We start from the raw sequence: 20,239 nt of genomic DNA on the forward strand, positions 1-20,239 counted from the left end.
TTCTCATGTTGGTGCTTCAACTGTGTTTGTCCAGTGTACTAAAGCTTCAGTTCTTGAAGAACCGTGGTGAGTGAGGGTGTTTCTGTGTGTGTCCCTCATTATTTCAGCTGGTCTGGTCTGATTGTTCCTTTTCTTTTTACAATCATGCACAAAACACTGACAGATTAGTAGTTTTGGTGTCACGTCATACATGATACGTGAATAAAATCCATAATAGAAACAAAAATGTAAGGAAAAAGTGAAAAGAACAGGTGAGCTTGGACATACTGCTGGTAACTGGATGTGTGGTTGTGATCAAAAGTGGGAAGTGACACACATTCAGTCAAGTTTCAAAGATTTAATATAGAAGATGATTTGATAAAAAAGGAAAGCTGTGAAGGCAGCATGGCTCCTGTTAAAGATCTGCAGACATCAGAGATCACAACTCAGTTCCTTTGGCTGCTTCGTCTGCTGACGGAGATCCAGGTCTCGTCCTTGGGGGAGGACACCAGCTCAGACCGGACGTCCAACACGTGTCCCCCCAGCCGCTGGAGCTTGAGCCGGCGCACCAGGGTGGCCAGCAGCACCGTGGCCACAGTGTAGGCCATCCTGAGGCGAGAGAGCCAGAGCGTCACTACTTCTACCGACTGCTTGCTGACTCCTGAACTTCATCTCCTTCCTTCTACTTCTACTGTCTCAGAGCCACTGTCATGCTGCTGCTGCTGCTTCTTCTCTGTCTACTTTCAACTGCATCTTTACAAGTGGACTTTGTGATGGACGTGTTCTTCTTGTGGCGTTTTAATCATCCTGTGTACCTGAGCTCTGGACAGCTTTGATTCCCAGAGAATCCCAGCAGACAGAAACTTTTCCTGGCAGACTCGTCTTCAAATCGTTCAGGATCAAACCTGACGAGGACAAAGGAAGCGGTGGTCACTAAACGAGCACTCTGTTACTTTCTCTCCACCTCAGTGACACAGGAAGAGACTGACAGGATCATTGGTCTCTTTCATCCAGTCAAATGGTGCATTAGCAGGACGACTCAGCACCTGTACGGGTCCGTCCAGGTGTTGCAGTCCTGCAAGACCACGCCCAGGGCATAAACCACCAGAGTCTGAAAACAACACAACACCTGAGGAAAACTACACAGCTCAGGCGCATGGATTACAACGTGTGGATTCACTTCAACATTAACTCTGCTTTCTCTACAGGATTCACTTCAGAATTGGAGATACCCTGTAATTTAATCCACATAAGAGATATCCTGGTAATTTAATCCACATAAGAGATATCCTGGTAATTTAATCCACATAAGCAATATCCTATAATTTAATCCACAAAAGAGATATCCTGGTAATTTAATCCACACAAGAGATATCCTATAATTTAATCCACATAAGAGATATCCTGGTAATTTAATCCACATAAGAGATATCCTGGTAATTTAATCCACATAAGCAATATCCTATAATTTAATCCACAAAAGAGATATCCTGGTAATTTAATCCACACAAGAGATATCCTATAATTTAATCCACATAAGAGATATCCTGGTAATTGAATCCACATAAGAGATATCCTGGTAATTTAATCCACATAAGAGATATCCTGGTAATTTAATCCACATAAGAGATATCCTAGAATTTAATCCACATAAGAGATATCCTATAATTTAATCCACATAAGAGATATCCTGGTAATTTAATCCACATAAGAGATATCCTATAATTTAATCCACATAAGAGATATCCTATAATTTAATCCACATAAGAGATATCCTGGTAATTTAATCCACATAAGAGATATCCTAGAATTTAATCCACATAAGAGATATCCTAGAATTTAATCCACATAAGAGATATCCTGGTAATTTAATCCACATAAGAGATATCCTAGAATTTAATCCACATAAGAGATATCCTGGTAATTTAATCCACATAAGAGATATCCTAGAATTTAATCCACATCAGAGATATCCTGGTAATTTAATCCACATAAGAGATATCCTAGAATTTAATCCACATAAGAGATATCCTGGTAATTTAATCCACATAAGAGATATCCTGGTAATTTAATCCACATAAGAGATATCCTAGAATTTAATCCACATAAGAGATATCCTGGTAATTTAATCCACATAAGAGATATCCTGGTAATTTAATCCACATAAGAGATATCCTGGTAATTGAGTCCAGTGATGTCCTGGTATGTCCATGTGTGTGCAGTGTGTGTGTGTGCAGTGTGTGTGTGTGTGTGTGTGTGTGTGTGTGTGTGTGTGTGTGTGTGTGTGTGTGTGTGTGTGTGTGTGTGTGTGTGCAGTGAGTGTGCAGTGTGCAGTGTGTTCCCTGGGGGGACCACCACCACTGACAGGGCCCCAGTGTGAACCTCTTTGGGGATGACGTGTTGATCCACTTTCCCTTCCACTTCCTGCAGCCGAGCCGCTACGGGGGTGAGCTTGGCCGTCCTCACCGTCTCCTCCAGGACCTGCTGGCAGTATCTAGCAAACCCAGGAGCAGGTCATTGAACGCACCACATCCCCTGGTCCTGCAGCTGGGGGGGGGGGTGCTCTACCTCAGCTCAGGAATCTTGTCCAGAGAAACCGGATCAGACCCCAGAACCTCCTGCAGCTCCTGGTACACCTTGTCCTGAACGTCTTCTGAGGTGGACAAGAAGTGAAGTGCCCAGATACACACTGCAAATACACAAATACACACTGCAACTACACAAATATACACTGAAAATACACAAATACACACTGAAACTACACAAATACACACAAATACACTTTGCAAATACACAAATACACTGTGGTTTTAAGTGACACTGGTTTAAAGTGACACTGGTTTGAAGTGACATGTTTAAAGTGACACTGGTTTAAAGTGACACTGGTTTAAAGTGAGACTGGTTTAAAGTGACACTGGTTTGAAGTGACATGTTTAAAGTGACACTGGTTTAAAGTGACACTGGTTTAAAGTGACACTGGTTTAAAGTGACACTGGTTTAAAGTGACACTGGTTTGAAGTGACATGTTTAAAGTGACACTGGTTTAAAGTGACACTGGTTTAAAGTGACACATGTTTAAAGTGACACTGGTTTAAAATGACACTGGTTTAAAGTGAGACTGGTTTAAAGTGAGACTGGTTTAAAGTGAGACTGGTTTGAAGTGACACTGGTTTAAAGTGAGACTGGTTTGAAGTGACACTGGTTTAAAGTGAGACTGGTTTGAAGTGAGACTGGTTTGAAGTGACATGTTTAAAGTGAGACTGGTTTAAAGTGAGACTGGTTTAAAGTGACACTGGTTTAAAGTGACACTGGTTTAAAGTGACACTGGTTTGAAGTGACACTGGTTTAAAGTGACACTGGTTTAAAGTGACACATGTTTAAAGTCACACAGGTTTAAAGTGACACTGGTTTAAAGTGACACTGGTTTAAAGTGAGACTGGTTTGAAGTGACACTGGTTTAAAGTGAGACTGGTTTGAAGTGAGACTGGTTTGAAGTGACATGTTTAAAGTGAGACTGGTTTAAAGTGACACTGGTTTAAAGTGACACTGGTTTAAAGTGACACTGGTTTGAAGTGACATGTTTAAAGTGAGACTGGTTTAAAGTGAGACTGGTTTGAAGTGACACTGGTTTGAAGTGACACTGGTTTGAAGTGACATGTTTAAAGTGAGACTGGTTTAAAGTGAGACTGGTTTAAAGTGACACATGTTTAAAGTGACACTGGTTTAAAGTGACACATGTTTAAAGTGACACTGGTTTAAAGTGACACTGGTTTAAAGTGAGACTGGTTTAAAGTGAGACTGGTTTAAAGTGAGACTGGTTTGAAGTGACACTGGTTTAAAGTGAGACTGGTTTGAAGTGACACTGGTTTAAAGTGAGACTGGTTTGAAGTGAGACTGGTTTGAAGTGACATGTTTAAAGTGAGACTGGTTTAAAGTGACACTGGTTTAAAGTGACACTGGTTTAAAGTGACACTGGTTTAAAGTGACACTGGTTTAAAGTGACACTGGTTTGAAGTGACACTGGTTTAAAGTGACACTGGTTTAAAGTGACACATGTTTAAAGTCACACAGGTTTAAAGTGACACTGGTTTAAAGTGACACTGGTTTAAAGTGAGACTGGTTTGAAGTGACACTGGTTTAAAGTGAGACTGGTTTGAAGTGAGACTGGTTTGAAGTGACATGTTTAAAGTGAGACTGGTTTAAAGTGACACTGGTTTAAAGTGACACTGGTTTAAAGTGACACTGGTTTGAAGTGACATGTTTAAAGTGAGACTGGTTTAAAGTGAGACTGGTTTGAAGTGACACTGGTTTGAAGTGACACTGGTTTGAAGTGACATGTTTAAAGTGAGACTGGTTTAAAGTGAGACTGGTTTAAAGTGACACATGTTTAAAGTGACACATGTTTAAAGCGACACTGGTTTAAAGTGACACTGGTTTAAAGTGACACTCGTTTAAAGTGACACTGGTTTGAAGTGACATGTTAAAGTGACACATGTTTAAAGTGACATGTTTAAAGTGACACATGTTTAAAGTGACACTGGTTTAAAGTGACACTGGTTTAAAGTGAGACTGGTTTGAAGTGACACATGTTTAAAGTGACACTGGTTTAAAGTGACACTGGTTTAAAGTGACACTGGTTTGAAGTGACATGTTAAAGTGACACATGTTTAAAGTGACACTGGTTTAAAGTGACACATGTTTAAAGTGACACTGGTTTAAAGTGACACTGGTTTAAAGTGACACATGTTTAAAGTGACACTGGTTTAAAGTGACACTGGTTTAAAGTGACACTGGTTTAAAGTGACACTGGTTTGAAGTGACATGTTAAAGTGACACTGGTTTAAAGTGACATGTTTAAAGTGACACATGTTTAAAGTGACACTGGTTTAAAGTGACACTGGTTTAAAGTGACACTGGTTTAAAGTGACACTGGTTTGAAGTGACAATCAACATGAAGCACCCAAGTTCTCTTCTCTTTGGATGTTTGTCAATAAGTGATTGGATGAACTTTGACACGACTATCAATATCAACACATTGTGTTTCCACGGAGACAGCGATCAGCTGGTCACTGATCAATGATAAGATGAAGACTTACAGTTGGCAGTGATGACACTTCCAGCCAAGCAGAAGACCATGCAGTCCTCCATGACCTGAAACAAGCAGCGCTGCAGGTGAGGGGGGGGGTGGAGGAAGAGGAGGTGCAGGAGGCGGGGCTTCACCTGTCGCTCTGTGAGGCTGGACTGCAGCAGGTGGTCCAGAAACACCATGAGCTTCCTGTCAGCCTTTCTCTCTCTGGACACCGACAGTAGCTCCGCCTCCATCGCTGACAGAGCTGAAACATCACAGACCCTCCCTCAGTACAGTACTCACACTATTCAATACCACAGTACTCACAATATTCAATACCACATGCTCATAGTAGTCAATACCACAGTACTCACAATATTCAATACCACAGTACTCATAGTAGTCAATACCACAGTACTCACACTATTCAATACCCCAGTACTCATAGTAGTCAATACCACAGTACTCACAATATTCAATACCACAGTACTCATAGTAGTCAATACCACAGTACTCACAATATTCAATACCACAGTACTCATAGTAGTCAATACCACAGTACTCACAATATTCAATACCACAGTACTCATAGTAGTCAATACCACAGTACTCATAGTAGTCAATATCACAGTACTCACACTATTCAATACACTATTCTGGGGCAGAGAAGAAGACCCATCTTGCAACCAATGCGACGCACCCGCATGCACGCTGAACCACATCCTGACAGGGTGCCCAAAGGCACTGGCTGAAGGGCGCTACAGATGGAGGCACGATAAGGTCCTCTCGGAAATCGCCAATTGGGTGGAGCAGCAGCGGGTCAAAGCCAACAACAAGCACGCTCAACTGCCCAAAGCCATAACCTTTGTGAGGGAAGGGGAAACGGATCGTATGACCAGCACAACAGCCAAAAACCTACCTTCCTCCCTGCAACGCGCCAGCGACTGGGAGCTGAGTGTGGATTTGAAGAGGAAGCTCGTCTTTCCACAGGACGTGGCAGTGACCTCACTTCGACCAGACATAGTCTTGCTGTCCAGAAGCACAAAAACCATCATAGTGGCAGAGCTCACGGTGCCCTGGGAAGAGAGGCTGGACGTGTCTCACCAATTGAAGCGAGCCAAGTACCAAGACCTGATCGACGAAGCTGTCCTGAAAGGATGGCATGCAACAATTTTTCCCATCGAAGTCGGCTGCCGTGGGTTTCCCGCAAGGTCGGTGCGGTTCTTCCTCCAGAGGATGGGGCTGGAGCCCAAACAGCTGAAGAAAGCCACCAGGGAGATAGCCACAGCAGCCGAGTCCAGCTCAAGATGGATATGGCTAAAGAGAGCTCACAGCTGGAACCCTTCCGCAGGTGAAGCCTAGTCAGTCTTCGCTGCCCCACTCAGGCGAGGTGTACAGGTTAAGGGGCGAAACACCTGTGAACCTGAGATGCCTGCTGACGATGCGGAAGGGTTCCAAAAATGTGGCTGCTTCAAGGATACCATCTTAAAGTGATGACCTGCAACCGTTTTCAGAGTAGTTCCCGCAGTTGTAGCTCGTGGCAAACCATCTTTGATGTTTACTTCACCACAGTACTCACAATATTCAATACCACAGTACTCATAGTAGTCAATACCACAGTACTCATAGTCGTCAATACCACAGTACTCATAGTAGTCAATACCACAGTGCTCACACTATTCAATACCATAGTACTCATAGTAGTCAATACCACAGTACTCATAGTAGTCAATATCACAGTACTCACACTATTCAATACCACAGTACCCATAGTAGTCAATACCACAGTACTCATAGTCGTCAATACCACAGTACTTATAGTAGTCAATACCACAGTAATCATTATACCCTAGGACACATAGAATCACGCTGCTAAACTGGCTGTACTGTTGTAGGTTAACATTACCATCACCCAGACCTCTTACTACTAGTTTAACTGTTGTAGGTTAACATTACCTTCACCCAGACCTCTTACTACTAGTTTAACTGGTGTTGTATGTTAACATTACCATCACTCAGACCTCTTACTACTAGTTTAACTGCTGTAGGTTAACATTACCATCACCCAGACCTCTTACTACTAGTTTAACTGGTGTTGTATGTTAACATTACCATCACTCAGACCTCTTACTACTAGTTTAACTGCTGTAGGTTAACATTACCATCACCCAGACCTCTTACTACTAGTTTAACTGTTGTAGGTTTACATTACCATCACCCAGACCTCTTACTACTAGTTTAACTGGTGTTGTAGGTTAACATTACCATCACCCAGACCTCTTACTACTAGTTTAACTGGTGTTGTAGGTTAACATTACCATCACCCAGACCTCTTACTACTAGTTTAACTGCTGTAGGTTAACATTACCATCACCCAGACCTCTTACTACTAGTTTAACTGGTGTTGTAGGTTAACATTACCATCACCCAAACCTCTTACTACTAGTTTAACTGCTGTAGGTTTACATTACCATCACCCAGACCTCTTACTACTAGTTTAACTGCTGTAGGTTAACATTACCATTACCCAGACCTCTTACTACTAGTTTAACTGCTGTAGGTTAACATTACCATCACCCAGACCTCTTACTACTAGTTTAACTGGTGTTGTAGGTTAACATTACCATCACCCAGACCTCTTACCACTAGTTTAACTGCTGTAGGTTTACATTACCATCACCCAGACCTCTTACTACTAGTTTAACTGCTGTTGGTTAACAATATCATCACCCAGACCTCTTACTACTAGTTTAACTGTTGTAGGTTTACATTACCATCACTCAGACCTCTTACTACTAGTTTAACTGTTGTAGGTTAACATTACCATCACCCAGACCTCTTACTACTAGTTTAACTGTTGTAGGTTAACATTACCATCACCCACACCTCCTACTACTAGTTTAACTGCTGTAGGTTAACATTACCATCACTCAGACCTCTTACTACTAGTTTAACTGGTGTTGTAGGTTTACATTACCATCACCCAGACCTCTTACTACTAGTTTAACTGGTGTTGTAGGTTAACATTACCATCACCCAGACCTCTTACTACTAGTTTAACTGGTGTTGTAGGTTTACATTACCATCACCCAGACCTCTTACTACTAGTTTAACTGGTGTTGTAGGTTTACATTACCATCACCCAGACCTCTTACTACTAGTTTAACTGGTGTTGTAGGTTAACATTACCATCACCCAGACCTCTTACTACTAGTTTAACTGGTGTTGTAGGTTTACATTACCATCACCCAGACCTCTTACTACTAGTTTAACTGCTGTAGGTTTACATTACCATCACTCAGACCTCTTACTACTAGTTTAACTGCTGTAGGTTTACATTACCATCACCCAGACCTCATACTACTAGTTTAACTGGTGTTGTAGGTTTACATTACCATCACCCAGACCTCTTACTACTAGTTTAACTGTTGTAGGTTAACATTACCATCACCCAGACCTCTTACTACTAGTTTAACTGTTGTAGGTTAACATTACCATCACCCAGACCTCTTACTACTAGTTTATCTGCTGTAGGTTAACACTCATGTAACCAAGAGGCTGTGCTGCTCAAGCCTTCACGTTTGGTTAACAGCTGATGAACACATGACAATATGTCAACCAGCTGTACTGGCTGTGCTGCTGGAGGGTTAGATGACTTTAACATGGACCTGTTTACTACCAGTGCTGCTTTAGTGATCCATCACACCAGTCACACCACAGGGATTTCTCGTTGATGGTAGGATATTGAGAAGTTGATCGTACTCCAACGACTGACCAATCGATTGACCAGGGATAGTAAAGTCACTCACCCTTCTCATAGTGAGCTTTTCTACTGGAGCTTTTGTCCAACGAGCCGTCCAGGTAGCCTTTCCCGATCTCGGACCAGATCTGAAGACGGGACAGAGCAAAGTGTTGACCTCAGGCCTTCAGTGAGTGTGAGAGACAGACAGCCGCTCCAGAAGACGGTCAGTCCAGACAGTCACTCAGACATGCAGATTCAGAGACTTTATGAATCCCTTGGTACGACTCCCTCAGGGAACAGCACACAGAGAGCAAAGAAGAAAGAATAAATCTAATAAAATAGGATAAGGCTAAAAAAATACAATGTCATCAATAATTATGTCCAATATTCAGAAGCCTCTGAAGCACAAAAACAGCATTCAAGACTCGTCAAGAGATAGAAACTGTGAAGGACGTCCATCTGGGATTCAAAGAGGATTTCTTGTCTAAACTCATGAGCATTTCTCAAAACCAATCAAAAAACATTGAATTCACTCTTTCCATACTTTTCTTTGACCGTTCCATGTGTCTGCTGGTTGTTGCTACTTTCATGTCGACAGTCCCTGAGCTGAAGACTAAACCAGCCAAGCGTCTCACCGCCTCGTGGTTCCTGTGGAAGGACAGGACCTGGGTCTCACCGCCTCGTGGTTCCTGTGGAAGGACAGGACCTGGGTCTCGTCTCTGAAGCGTTCTCCCAGAGCCAGCTGGGTGACGGTCTTCATGGCCAGGCCAAGCAGGTGGGCACACAGAGGAGTGTGCTGAGCCTCCGGGATGGACCTCCACTTCTCCACCAGCTCCTCCACCATCTGACACACACACACACACACACACACACACACACACACACACACACACACACACACACACACACACACACACACACACACACACACACACACACACACACACACACACACACACACACACACACACACACACACACACACACACACACACACACGTCAGCCAGAGACCCAGGACCATGCCACAAGAGACAAAACCTGCAGTGGAAACCTGGAGCACGACAGGGAAATTCTCCTTCAGCATGTTGTTGATGGCAGCCTCGTACACCTTCTTCCTCATCACTGCTTCACTGGCTCCGCCTTCCATCCCTGACTGGTAACCTAGCAACGACTTCAGCATCGTCTCAAAGGAGTCCGCTAAAGTGGGTGGGATGAGACAAGACCCACATCAAAAGAAAAGCTTTGTGTAGGGAAGCAGTCCAAGGTGTCCTTACTGCTGCGGTTGGGGTTGACGTGTTGCTGCAGTTGGTCCACAGAGCCCAGGCTGACCACCGCTTGTCTGCCGAACCAGAAGGACGCCACGGAGCCAAAGTCCTGGTGTAGACCCACAAGGAACTCATGAAGACTGCCTTTATTGACAATGTCCTGCAGGTTCCCGTCTCTGAGGGTGAGGGTGAGAGTTAGCAACATTACTTCTTTTCTATCCATCACTCGTTCCTCCTGGCAGTGGGAAGACTTACTTCTCATCCGTGGGGTTCAGACCTGGGATGCCGGAGGCTCTTCTGGACGACTAAAACAAGATCCAGAGCAAGACTTGTTACGAGCAGCTTCTGCTGAAGCGGATCAATACAGGATGCCTCGCTCGCCATGGAAACTAACAAACTAAATGGAATTGAGTGGAATTGAGTGAGATTATTCAGTTTAATGACAGCCGACGTTTTCAAGACACGTATATGTTTTTCCAAATTGAAGGCTGGACTGGCAAAAGATGAGAAAAGCCCAAAATGCAGAGTTGAGAAGTGCAGTGTGGAGATGGAGCAGCTGCAGCGAACATCTGGACTTCAAACTCACCGGATACAGATACAGAACAGCTCCGACCAGCACGATGACAAAGGTCACGGCAAATATAGCGAAGTCCAGCATGATGCTTTCTTTTACTCGCTCATTCAATAACTTTCACGCGTTCTTTTCACCAAACCACAGAAACAACTCTCCACGTCCACACTATCGACTCCTCGGCGCTCCTCTACCCGGCCTGGCGCGAGAGGACGAGCAATAGAGCGCAGAGCTACTCGCTCTTCACTCGATCTTTTTTATTGCGGTTGGCAAGCAACGCAATGGTACATTAGCGCCAGCTACTGGTTTGGAGTGTGGATTAACATTGGAGTGTGGATCGTGACGCTCCCTCTCAAAAAATAAAATGTATATGTATATATATACATACATACACACGGTCAGGTGATCTGACGTTGTCATGTCCAGCTCCCCTCCTCGGCCAGGCACCACCACTGCAGCTCCTTCCATCTATCTGTGTACATTTGGACATAGTTCCTATACTTCTCCTCCATAGGTTCCCTTCTTTCCTTCACCACTTTCTCTCAGTCCTCCACACAGGAACTACTGGCCATGTGACTTTCCTCTCACCATTTCCCCTCCCGCCCATCCCAACTGGGCTTTTCTCTAAGATCTTCACCATTCAGATTTGATTTGATTAGCATGTATTTATTGTCATCTAACCAACCATTCATCCATGAATCACCCATTGCTTACAATCATTTCACCATTTAATATTTCATATTATTTAAATGCTTCCCTTTCGATCACCTGAGTTTTGTCATGGAGCAGCACTTGGTATGAAAAGAAGAGCTGTTGGTTTCACATCTTTATTTGCAGTGGCAAACATGTCTAGTTCAACAACAACCCTTTCTGAATATGTGCAAATCTGGAACAGCCTATTGTCCAGAGTCAAGTGGTTAGTTCTGACTGGTCCTCTGCTTTTGGAGGGTCAATTGCCATGGCAACCAGATAACCTGTGGAGGAAAGAAAAAAAAAGACCATTAAAGGTGAGCAAATGTTTCTCACCTATTGAATCACACTAAGATAGAATCAAATGTCTATTCATTATCGTACATGGCTCCAGAATTGCTTCTGTGTTGTTTTGTCTTGACATCACAGACACTCTGCACCTCAAAGTCCCAGCTTTGATGCTTTGAGTGTGAAAATGTCCACCTCTGAGCCTGGTTCTGCAGTTCCTACCCTGTTTCCTTGTGCATTTCTGAGCTTCTCTTTGTCAAAGTGTCTTTGTTGTTTTTGGTGCAAATAAATAAAGTTGAATTGAAAAACACTGAGATGACGAACTCTGTTGTCTGTTCACTGAAAGCAACACATCCAAAAGTGTGTGTGAGTGAGTGAGTGAGTGAGTGAGTGAGTGAGTGAGTGAGTGAGAGAGAGAGAGAGAGAGACCTGAGGTGTAGTCTGTCTCAGGCCGCATGGCGATGAAGATCCAGGCCAGGCTGACCAGCAGCGCCACCACCAGGTTGACGGTGACCCAGGGGAGGAGGATCTGGTGCTCAGAGCCGGGCGGCCTGGGGAACCAGCAGGAGAGAGCTTCAGGGTGAGTGGAGAAGAAGGGAGAGGAGGAGAGAGCTTCAGGGTGAGTGGAGAAGGGGGAGAGGAGGAGAGAGCTTCAGGGTGAGTGGAGAAGAAGGGAGAGGAGGAGAGAGCTTCAGGGTGAGTGGAGAAGGGGGAGAGGAGGAGAGAGCTTCAGGGTGAGTGGAGAAGAAGGGAGAGGAGGAGAGAGCTTCAGGGTGAGTGGAGAAGAAGGGAGAGGAGGAGAGAGCTTCAGGGTGAGTGGAGAAGAAGGGAGAGGAGGAGAGAGCTTCAGGGTGAGTGGAGAAGAAGGGAGAGGAGGAGAGAGCTTCAGGGTGAGTGGAGAAGAAGGGAGAGGAGGAGAGAGCTTCAGGGTGAGTGGAGAAGAAGGGAGAGGAGGAGAGAGCTTCAGGGTGAGTGGAGAAGAAGGGAGAGGAGGAGAGAGCTTCAGGGTGAGTGGAGAAGAAGGGAGAGGAGGAGAGAGCTTCAGGGTGAGTGGAGAAGAAGGGAGAGGAGGAGAGAGCTTCAGGGTGAGTGGAGAAGAAGGGAGAGGAGGAGAGAGCTTCAGGGTGAGTGGAGAAGGGGGAGAGGAGGAGAGAGCAGCTCACCATAAGGTGGTGTTGGAGGACAGGAAGAGGTTCATCCTGTCACTGGTCCTCTGCTGGCTGAGAGAGAGCAGCAAGGCTGAGAAGTACACTGGAGAGGAGGGAGAGGAGGAAGAGGAGGAAGGTCAATCCAAACAAAGAGCTGGGTGGGCCAGTCAGTCCTTCAGTCCGTCAGTCAGTCAGTCAATCCTTCAGTCAGTCAGTCCTTCAGTCAGTCAGTCCGTCAGTCCTTCAGTCAGTCAGTCCGTCAGTCAGTCAGTCAGTCAGTCAGTCAGTCCTTCAGTCCTTCAGTCAGTCAGTCCTTCAGTCCTTCAGTCAGTCAGTCCTTCAGTCAGTCCTTCAGTCAGTCAGTCAGTCAGTCCTTCAGTCCTTCAGTCAGTCAGTCCTTCAGTCAGTCAGTCAGTCAGTCCTTCAGTCAGTCAGTCAGTCAGTCAGTCAGTCAGTCCTTCAGTCAGTCCGTCAGTCAGTCAGTCAGTCAGTCAGTCCTTCAGTCAGTCAGTCAGTCAGTCCTTCAGTCAGTCAGTCAGTCAGTCAGTCCGTCAGTCAGTCAGTCCTTCAGTCAGTCAGTCCTTCAGTCAGTCCGTCAGTCAGTCAGTCAGTCAGTCAGTCCTTCAGTCAGTCAGTCAGTCCTTCAGTCAGTCAGTCCGTCAGTCAGTCCTTCATTCAGTCAGTCAGTCAGTCAGTCCTTCAGTCCTTCAGTCAGTCAGCCAGTCAGTCAGCCAGTCAGTCCTTCAGTCAGTCAGTCAGTCAGTCAGTCCTTCAGTCCTTCAGTCAGTCAGTCAGTCCTTCAGTCAGTCAGTCCTTCAGTCCTCCAGTCCTTCAGTCAGTCAGCCAGTCAGTCAGTCAGTCAGTCCTTCAGTCAGTCAGTCAGTCAGTCAGTCCTTCAGTCAGTCAGTCAGTCAGTCAGTCCTTCAGTCCTTCAGTCAGTCAGTCAGTCCTTCAGTCAGTCAGTCCTTCAGTCCTCCAGTCCTTCAGTCAGTCAGTCAGTCCTTCAGTCAGTCAGTCCTTCAGTCAGTCAGTCAGTCAGTCAGTCAGTCAGTCCTTCAGTCAGTCAGTCAGTCCTTCAGTCAGTCAGTCCTTCAGTCCTCCAGTCCTTCAGTCAGTCAGTCAGTCCTTCAGTCAGTCAGTCAGTCAGTCAGTCAGTCCTTCAGTCAGTCAGTCACTCACAGAACGAGGCAAGAGCCACTGGGTCCAGATTGACCAATTCCCTCAGAGCCACGGAGCTTTTGGCCAGATTGACTCTGAAAACAGAAAACAGCTGATCATTTTCTACATTACTGATGTAACTTGTTATCTACATTACTGATATAGTATATTATCTACATTACTGGTGTAATTTGTTATCTATATTACTGATATAACTTGTTATCTACATTACTGATATAACTTGTTATCTACATTACTGATATAACTTATTATCTACATTACTGATATAACTTGTTATCTACATTACTGATGTAACACAAAAGATCAAAGGGTGGGTCACCTGTCAAAGGCAGCCACCGTGCTGACGGCCAGCAGAAGGTACAGGACACTCTGGACAGGGGACACCAGGCCCTGGTACTGCTGCAGCAGGTTGGACAGAGACGTCAGCTGGTCCCCAGCCAGCATGTAGACCACCACCACATTCCACACTGCCAGACCGGCCAGGAAGCCATGACAGTACAGACCTACACCTCTGGAGGGGGGAGGGGGAGCCTTTAGACCCACAATACACCCTGAAAGCTTCAATCCTGTCTTGAAGACAGAAGCAGTCAATGATGGAGGGATGGAAGGAGGGATGGAACAGACCTGAAGCCCTGGTGGACCTGAACTGAAACGTCTCTGGTGGTCCAACGTGTCTGCAGGTCCTGGAAGTCCACCGTGTCGTCAGTCTGCTCACTGCTTCTCCTCCAGGAGCGCTCTGCTGCCTGGAAACGCTCTGAGCAGACACACACACCGACACATCAAGTACTGCAACCTGGAAAGTACCAGCACAATAACACTGCATGCTGGGAAGATGTGGGGAAGGTTGTATACCGGGTACATGTGGAGAAATCTCACACACACGCACTCGCACTCGCACTCGCACTCACTCACTGCTTCGCTCCACGAACACTTTCCCGACTGGTTGACTGTGACACTGCGGTGCGGAGAACAAAGCATGCTGGGGGACGGGCGAGGACGTGTGGGCGAGGACGTCGTCCTCCTCCACGTCCAGCCCATCAGGAAGCTGAGACTCCGCCTCTTCTGTCTTCCTGAAACACAAAACACACACAAGTGTGACGCTTTGCTGAGCTTTGATCCTTTAAGTCAAACCGTGAAAGTGTCTGAAGTAAACATGTTGTACTAGTGCTAGGTAGTACTACCTACAGGTTATGAAAACACATGGGCTAGTTCTAGTAGTACTAACTATGTACTAGTGCTAGGTAGTACTATGTACAGATTATGACAACACATGGGCTAGTTCTAGTAGTACTAACTATGTACTAGTGCTAGGTAGTACTATGTACAGATTATGAAAACACATGGGCTAGTTCTAGGTAGTACTACCTACAGATTATGAAAACACATGGGCTAGTTCTAGTAGTACTAACTATGTACTAGTGCTAGGTAGTACTACGTACAGATTATGAAAACACATGGGCTAGTTCTAGGTAGTACTACCTACAGGTTATGAAAACACATGGGCTAGTTCTAGTAGTACTAACTATGTACTAGTGCTAGATAGTACTACGTACAGATTATGAAAACACATGGGCTAGTTCTAGGTAGTACTACCTACAGATTATGAAAACACATGGGCTAGTTCTAGGTAGTACTACCTACAGATTATGAAAACACATGGGCTAGTTCTAGGTAGTACTACCTACAGATTATGAAAACACATGGGCTAGTTCTAGTAGTACTAACTATGTACTAGTGCTAGGTAGTACTACCTACAGATTATGAAAACACATGGGCTAGTTCTAGTAGTACTAACTATGTACTAGTGCTAGGTAGTACTACCTACAGATTATGAAAACACATGGGCTAGTTCTAGGTAGTACTACCTACAGATTATGAAAACACATGGGCTAGTTCTAGTAGTACTAACTATGTACTAGTGCTAGGTAGTACTACGTACAGATTATGAAAACACATGGGCTAGTTCTAGGTAGTACTACCTACAGGTTATGAAAACACATGGGCTAGTTCTAGTAGTACTAACTATGTACTAGTTCTAGGTAGTACTACCTACAGATTATGAAAACACATGGGCTAGTTCTAGTAGTACTAACTATGTACTAGTGCTAGGTAGTACTACCTACAGATTATGAAAACACATGGGCTAGTTCTAGTAGTACTAACTATGTACTAGTGCTAGGTAGTACTACATACAGATTATGAAAACACATGGGCTAGTTCTAGGTAGTACTACCTACAGATTATGAAAACACATGGGCTAGTTCTAGGTAGTACTACCTACAGGTTATGAAAACACATGGACTAGTTCTAGTAGTACTAACTATGTACTAGTGCTAGGTAGTACTACGTACAGATTATGAAAACACATGGGCTAGTTCTAGGTAGTACTACCTACAGATTATGAAAACACATGGGCTAGTTCTAGGTAGTACTACCTATGTACTAGTTGGGAGTCCCTGACCTGCAGGTAATGAAAAGTAAAAGTGGTACTTTTTCTTCCGGGGTTTTCGGACCAGTCGCTCTCCGTCAGTGGTTTGATCTGCTGCGTCTTCGTTCACCAGGTCGGTTTGGTCGTCCTCCAGATCTGAAACAGAGCAGGCCGGCTAACTAACAGACTAACTACCTAACCTGGGTCTTCCTCCAGATCTGAAACAGAGCAGGCCGGCTAACTAACAGACTAACTACCTAACCTGGGTCTTCCTCCAGATCTGAAACAGAGCAGGCCGGCTAACTAGCAGACTAACTACCTAACCTGGGTCTTCCTCCAGATCTGAAACAGAGCAGGCCGGCTAACTAACAGACTAACTACCTAACCTGGGTCTTCCTCCAGATCTGAAACATACAGTAGGCCGGCTAACTACCAGACTAACTACCTAACCTGGGTCGTCCTCCAGATCTGAAACATACAGCAGGTCCCTGAACGCCTCATCCAGCCGTTTCACAGTAGAACCTCACCCAGCGTGGCGTCTTTCTTCTTCTTCTTCCTCCTCCTCCCCTGAGGAGGCGGAGCCTGGCTGCTGCCTTCAGGGGTCAGCTGCCCCCCCACCTCACACTCCCTGCTGACGCCTCCCATCTCCAGGCCTGCTTCGGCTGACAAACACAACCAAGCTTTAGTGTTGAAGTGGACTTTGAGTTTCCAGCCTGTCAAACTGGGCTTCCACCTTCCACCTGTCATGGTTAGTGGCTGATCTTTATTCATATTTAATTGTTGGCATTTCTCTGAAATGACTGTGTTGTACTGGTGCGAAAGAAATGAAGGTGAATGGAAGTGAAGTCAAACACCAGTTAGCTTCCTACAAACACTGAGCAGCTTTTTCATCCTGGTTCTTTGACGAGCAAATCAATGTCCTTTTCTTCAGCTCAGAGCTCCTGACAACATGAAGCCAGAGGACCAACACCGTCCACGGTCCCTGAAGGCATCACGGTTCCTGTGTTGAGCGCCTGGCCAGGAGAACGGCTGAGAACACAGAAGCTCTCAGCTGCTTTCCTTGTGACTCCAGCTCACAGTAAAGATACTGGAACACGTTGAGTCACCTGACCACCAGGAATGTTTGCTAGGATTCTAGTGACCAACATGAAGTGGAGGAACATCATGCTCTTCACATTTTAATCCAGTCAAAAGCTGAAAAGTGTTCACATGTCTTGATCCCCTCCAAAGAGTTTTACCTTCCTGATCATTCCCTCCGTTGTCTTCTCCTTCCTCAGCTTCTTCTTCTTCTGCCTGGGAGGGCGAGCCTCTGCTGTGCAGCCCCACAAACAAGAGCAGTCAGAAACAGCTGAAGTGAAGCCAGGAGCAGGAAGTGAGGTCAGGCCCAGACTCACCGGTGATGTCCAGACTGCAGATCCAGACAGGGACCGGGACAGGGACCGGGACAGGGACCGGGACAGGGACATGTCACTTCAACCACTAACCACTCCAAATCAGGTCATCAGGTGTTTTTCTTACCTGGACATGGTGGGCAGAGCTCGCTGAGGAGACACACACACACACACACACACACACACAGAATCTAGAAGTGTCAGCTTTAATATCTGCGATGATGTCTGAAAGGAAACTGCTGACTTCCAGGAAACGCGTCTTTAATCTTTACATATCTGCAACTTCTGCCAATTTACTGACATTTTAACTCGTTTTTCTGACTTTGGAGAGACAGAAGTTTCAGCTCCTCCTTAATTCTCCTCCATTGAACATTGGATCCTAGGAGCTGCATTTAGAATCTGCTGTGTCTGTGTGAGCTGGACTGGCTCCGCCCACACACGTCCATCTATGGGAAGAGGAGGAAGTACTTCCTCTGGTGGCGCCATGTGCCAGAGCAGAGCTGCCTAATTGTAGGAGGAGTCAAAGGGGAGGAGCCTACCTTGATTGTGATTGGCTAAACCCCCAATTACACTTTATAGGGTTTGATTTCTGATTGGCTGCTTTGAGCAACACACTTTTTAAAAGCTGGGAGAGAGGAGAGAGGAGAGAGAGAGAGAGAGAGAGAGAGAGAGAGAGAGAGAGAGAGAGAGAGAGAGGAGAGAGAGAGAGAGAGAGAGAGAGAGAGAGAGAGACAGAGAGAGAGAGAGAGAGAGATGAGAGAGAGAGAGAGAGAGAGAGACAGAGAGAGAGAGAGAGAGAGAGAGAGAGAGAGAGAGAGAGAGAGAGAGAGAGAGAGAGAGAGAGAGAGAGAGAGAGAGAGGACACACTGTCTTCTTCTGGGTCGTTGGTCCAGGTGTAAAGACGGTCACTACTGCTGGAGAACCTTTAGAAAGTGTAGTTACATAATACGACTCTCACTATCAATACTCATTTATTATAAATTATCATATTCATTATAATATACTTTTATTCGTGATAACTTAGTCAACTTTATTCACCCTTTCTACTTGAAATGCTTCAAAACAAATGAATACAGTGATAATGGTAAAAGTTAGGTGCAAAAGATTCTCCTATTGGGACAAAAGACTGAAACATTGAGGACAGTAAAGAAGTTAAAGTAAGTCACCTGAGGAAGAGGAGGGAGAGGAAGAGGAGGCAGCTCCCGGACTCTCATCTACGAAAACAAAGACTTGAAACCTGCACAAACGTTGACTGAAGCTTCCTGCACGTTTCTCATGTTTCTACCTTCGATGCTCCCGCGTCCATGAGCGTCCGCCGGTAACCGAGCGTTCAACGAGCGGCACACTGAGACGTTAAGACACTTCTTTCATGTGATCGCTTCATTTTAATGGAACAAGCGTCGGTCACCCGAGCCCATTTAGCCGGAACACAACCAACTTCGGTAACTGCGCGTCAAAACCCATTCTCAGCCGAAACATGTTCCTGAGCCAGTTTATATCCGTTTATACGACCACGGAAAGACTCAACTCGCTGCTTTGTTCTTCAGAAAAGTAATATTCATATTGACTGACCCCTTCCGCCGGACACACACTATTTCTGGTCGCATTTATTTACGGGGAGCACTTCCGGTTGCCGACGCTAAATGAAAGTTGAGCCGGAAGTTGTTTGTTTATATATTTTTTTTCAACAAGCTAGTTTACTAAACTCACGAATATATTTGGCATTTCTGTGGGATTTGTTAGTAAATGAAACACCGCCCTGTAACATTAAGCTCTTTAACAGCATCCAAACTGATCTCATAACACCATTTTGAATAGAGTGTAGTTCAAAAGTGTTTCCAAACCTTTTTCTATCAAATAGACTTTTATCATAGTGACAAGAAGTAGATGAATAATTAAAAAGTGGACTTCAAGGTTTGTCTTTAATCAAGGAGTTTCAGGTCACTTTCCAGTGGCATGAAGAAGTGTGGACACCAGTGACGTGCCGTGACCACAAAGATGGCTTTTATTGTGGAGCAGGAAGTCAAGCTGCTGAACACAGGAAGCTCCGCCTGCTTCACACCAACAGTTTGGGATTCTCTGGTCCAGGGTCTGTCTGGTGGCTCCTGAAGTTCACCTCCACAACCCAGGGCCAACATTCAGTGTGTGATAGGATCAGGATCTATATAGACAGTGAGGATCCAGGATTCTATGGGGCTGGGATCCAGCTGGCTGGGACCCACTGGGGCTGGTCCTGATGGTCTAGGACTCTGTAGGGGCTGGGATCCAGCTGGCTGGGACCCACTGGGGCTGGTCCTGATGGTCTAGGACTCTGTAGGGGCTGGGATCCAGCTGGCTGGGACCCACTGGGGCTGGTCCTGATGGTCTAGGACTCTGTAGGGGCTGGGATCCAGCTGGCTGGGACCCACTGGGGCTGGTCCTGATGGTCTAGGACTCTGTAGGGGCTGGGATCCAGCTGGCTGGGACCCACTGGGGCTGGTCCTGATGGT

At 45.4% G+C, this 20,239-nt stretch overlaps 2 protein-coding genes across 2 annotated transcripts; both read right to left on the bottom strand.

The window, feature by feature from the left end:
* Positions 1-322: 322 nt before the first annotated feature.
* cyp20a1 (cytochrome P450, family 20, subfamily A, polypeptide 1) lies at positions 323-10,817 on the bottom strand. Its single transcript, XM_080519488.1, has 13 exons — positions 10,642-10,817; positions 10,311-10,360; positions 10,065-10,231; positions 9,842-9,987; positions 9,466-9,633; positions 8,857-8,935; positions 5,200-5,312; positions 5,076-5,130; positions 2,548-2,668; positions 2,362-2,473; positions 1,026-1,090; positions 795-884; positions 323-588 (listed from the first exon to the last, which is right to left on the bottom strand). The coding sequence occupies exons 1-13, from the start codon at positions 10,711-10,713 to the stop codon at positions 426-428; spliced, it is 1,401 nt and encodes a 466-aa protein (XP_080375614.1). The 5' UTR covers positions 10,714-10,817; the 3' UTR covers positions 323-425.
* Positions 10,818-11,439: 622 nt separating this feature from the next.
* Positions 11,440-19,020, bottom strand: LOC308147396 (transmembrane protein 237B-like). Its single transcript, XM_080519519.1, has 13 exons — positions 18,917-19,020; positions 17,878-17,900; positions 17,754-17,767; positions 17,598-17,671; positions 16,887-17,021; positions 16,422-16,515; positions 14,844-15,001; positions 14,556-14,685; positions 14,251-14,442; positions 13,932-14,005; positions 12,768-12,855; positions 12,034-12,155; positions 11,440-11,600 (listed from the first exon to the last, which is right to left on the bottom strand). The coding sequence occupies exons 5-13, from the start codon at positions 17,002-17,004 to the stop codon at positions 11,536-11,538; spliced, it is 1,041 nt and encodes a 346-aa protein (XP_080375645.1). The 5' UTR covers positions 17,005-17,021; positions 17,598-17,671; positions 17,754-17,767; positions 17,878-17,900; positions 18,917-19,020; the 3' UTR covers positions 11,440-11,535.
* Between the last annotated feature and the right edge of the window lie 1,219 nt (positions 19,021-20,239).

This window comes from Blennius ocellaris, assembly GCF_963422515.1.
Source record: "Blennius ocellaris genome assembly, chromosome: 24".
NCBI lineage: Eukaryota > Metazoa > Chordata > Actinopteri > Blenniiformes > Blenniidae > Blennius > Blennius ocellaris.